The sequence below is a fragment of the Dendroctonus ponderosae genome, unplaced genomic scaffold, assembly GCF_020466585.1.
Source record: "Dendroctonus ponderosae isolate FM_Combo_2020 unplaced genomic scaffold, Dpon_F_20191213v2 Dpon_F_20191213_1, whole genome shotgun sequence".
Taxonomy (NCBI): domain Eukaryota; kingdom Metazoa; phylum Arthropoda; class Insecta; order Coleoptera; family Curculionidae; genus Dendroctonus; species Dendroctonus ponderosae.
This window is the reverse complement of record NW_026017110.1, coordinates 36,074,297-36,077,337: the sequence shown is the minus strand read 5'-3', so window position 1 is coordinate 36,077,337 and position 3,041 is coordinate 36,074,297. Positions and strand designations below refer to the sequence as shown.

General features: G+C 32.9%; 1 protein-coding gene across 4 annotated transcripts in view; it reads left to right on the top strand.

The window, feature by feature from the left end:
- Nucleotides 1-3,041, top strand: part of LOC109541240 (neurotrimin) — an 83,205-nt gene that overhangs the window by 53,669 nt on the left and 26,495 nt on the right. For all 4 annotated transcript variants that reach the window (XM_048661495.1, XM_048661494.1, XM_048661493.1 and 1 more), the window contains exon 5: nucleotides 526-654. In XM_048661495.1, the coding sequence (XP_048517452.1) occupies nucleotides 526-654 (129 nt within the window). The remainder of the gene's footprint in view (nucleotides 1-525; nucleotides 655-3,041) is intronic.

The window sequence follows — 3,041 nt, the reverse complement described above, 5'->3', positions numbered from 1 at the left end:
TGTACATGTCAACCTTTATCTGCACGCCTTCTATGTCCACTTTGGTGGTCGTTTAGAATTTATTGGTTTCGTTATTAACTTACGTCTTACATTTATCTGCAGCATTTCCTGTTTTTGCTGAAACAAAGAAGTAAAATCGTCTTCAATGAGTCCTTAACGTGTACACCAACATACCTAAATAGTCATATTTATATCAAGTCAATTAACTAGATTGTTGTTTTAATAAATACAGTTAGTCTTTTGATTAGTCCACCTCACAGGGAAATTCCATATTTTTTACCTATTAGCTTTAAATTACCGAATACAAGTGACTTTGAACTTAACACACCAATTTAATAAACTGATCACAAATATGGTAGGCGCTTCTTTGCAAAATTCGACATGAAGATCATGTTAATAGCCCTCTGGAACGTCAACGGTTTTTCTAAATTTAAACCAGTAATTGAAAACCATAGATGTAAAAGCCTTCAAGCTACTTTGATATCATATATTTTTAATTAATGTCTCCTCCTATTTAAATTTCAGTGTCATATTTTGAGGGTCCTGTCTTTAATATAACCAAAGTGAATCGTCTACAAATGGGACCATATCTGTGCATTGCATCCAACGGAGTACCACCTTCAGTCAGTAAAAGGATCATGTTGATTATACATTGTAAGTAGTTTGACAGATACTCTATATAAGTAATACATTTTGTACAGTAGCTACCTATTAGATTGAAGATCCGGTTAGAAAAGGAACCTTTTGCAAGTCTAATTGAGGGCCCATAATTCCATAAGGAAACCAGATAAGATCATTTTTATATGAAGTACTGACTGGTCTTCTGTACGCTCTAACATTGTTGCTCAACAATTTCGGGACACCCTGTATATGCGTATTTTTTTGTCCAGCTTCATATCTGTATTCCTCCAGATTACATCTCTTAAACATCCTGATACATAAGCCTCTTTATTGGCCTGCTTTCGTACACATTCTTTTACATCTCCGTAACTGGGTATTTGTATTTCCAGATATTCGACCTTAGAAACTTGGTGGATTATTTATTAGTTAATTATATTTTAGTTTTATTACAATTATGATTTCTACATCTTTTAGGTTTCTGCTGTTGCTTCATAGGGATGAACCAAGCTCTAGAGGTTATCTTTGCCGTCCGAGATCAGAATTGCATCTTCCGCATAACAAATATTTTTTTTGTTCTCCCCCTCGAACAAAATTCACATACAGAGAAAAATAAAAAAGTCAAAGTCAAGACAACAGTTTATAATAACGCCTAACAAACTACTATAGACTACTAGAATAATTTATAGTGACAATTATTTATGATTGTATATACTCTCCTGACTGTGTTTGAATTCCAAATCAAAATTCATTCCTGGGTTTCAGTCATTTATTGTCTCTATTTATCAATTAAAATACGTTTCGGTGTATTTTTCCACCATCATCAGTTTTTCGAAAATACCATTTGGAGTATTAATTTTGTCCATTTTGGACACAAAGCGAATAAAATACTGTTTATATTGATTTCTTTTACTTTCAGCTATTTTTATTTGCATTCTGAGAAAATTATTTTTGGTTTGCAAAATTCTTCAATATACCGGGTGTTAGTTAATATTCTATGTTTATTTCATATAATTAATGTAGCTAAGATTGTCGGGATCCGATCTGAAATTCATAGCATTGTTATGTTTTTTAATCTGTATCATTTCATGGACTCTTCTCTTATTATAATTACTCTAGTTAATCAGTATTTTCGTGTTATCAAAATCAAAATACTGCAACCTCTGTTGTGCATGCTGTGCTAATGCTGTACCATTTTCGTTATTTTTTCTTAGGCTATACTTATGTTCGTATATTCTTTTCTTTAGATATTGTCCTGTTTGACCTATGTATGTGTTATCACAATTCAAACAGTCTATTTTGTAAATTACATTAGGCGTGTCTAACTTGTCAATCCTAGGTTTAAATTTTGTGAAACATTCATTTGCTAAGGTGTTTTTAGTTTTTTCTGCTATGTTGATATTATGTGGTTTGAATATATTTTTTATTTTTGTGTCAATTTCCGGAATATATGGTAATGATATATACTTGATATCACCTTCTCTACTTTTATTTATGTTTTTCCATTTAGTTGAATTGCATATTTTATTTATCTTTTGCTTTATGATTGGTTCGAAAAATGACCATGGATAGTTGTTTATTAATAATATATTTTTAATTTTTTCAAGATTTTTTGTTCTACAGGGTGATTCAAAATTGGAGTCATTCCTCTGGAGGTGTGGTCTGGCGCTCTTATAGGAGTACAGAAAAAATTGCAAAAAAAATTAATTGTTACTAAAAACTGAGAAATTTGCAAAAAACTATATCAGAAATACGGCAGAAATGTTTTTCAAGGTAATCTGCCTAATCACCATTGCGCAAATACCTGTTGCTTCGTAAATATTTAAAACTCCGGTAACCATGGAATTATACAGATTGACAATAAGATAGACAAGGATAAACGGTAAATTCAACAATATTTGTTGACGAAATGTCAACCTGTTCTCATAACCTAATTCTGCGGGGTTTCGTGTTTACATAAATAATCCATACAACACCAAACATTTGAATGGTTAACTCCAAACAAGCAAGTGCCTGTGTAATCTCCTTATTATCCACTCTCATCAAGCAGCTTATCGTATTCAGTTAATTAACTCGTGCTCCATTTGTATCTTCTTGTGCTGTGTGTATCGTACAATGGCCTTTCCTCGGTTTTTACTTGGTGCTTGGGAAAGTGTCAGTTATTTTGCTCTGAGTACCCCTGGAAGGCCCTGATTCCATTATGCCTAATACTTGTTCCTCTGTATCGAGAACCCGAACATCAATTGTCGTCCACTATCTTTGTGGAACCACTCTCTTCGCCGTTTGTTGGCGTGAGTTCTTTCAGCTTCTGCTATCTTACTGCAGCATTTCCCCTGAACTAATCGCATATCCGCAAATTCGTGAAAGAAAATTCAAAGTAAGTCACAGTTTGACAAATTATTGTTATTATTGACAAGGGCTAT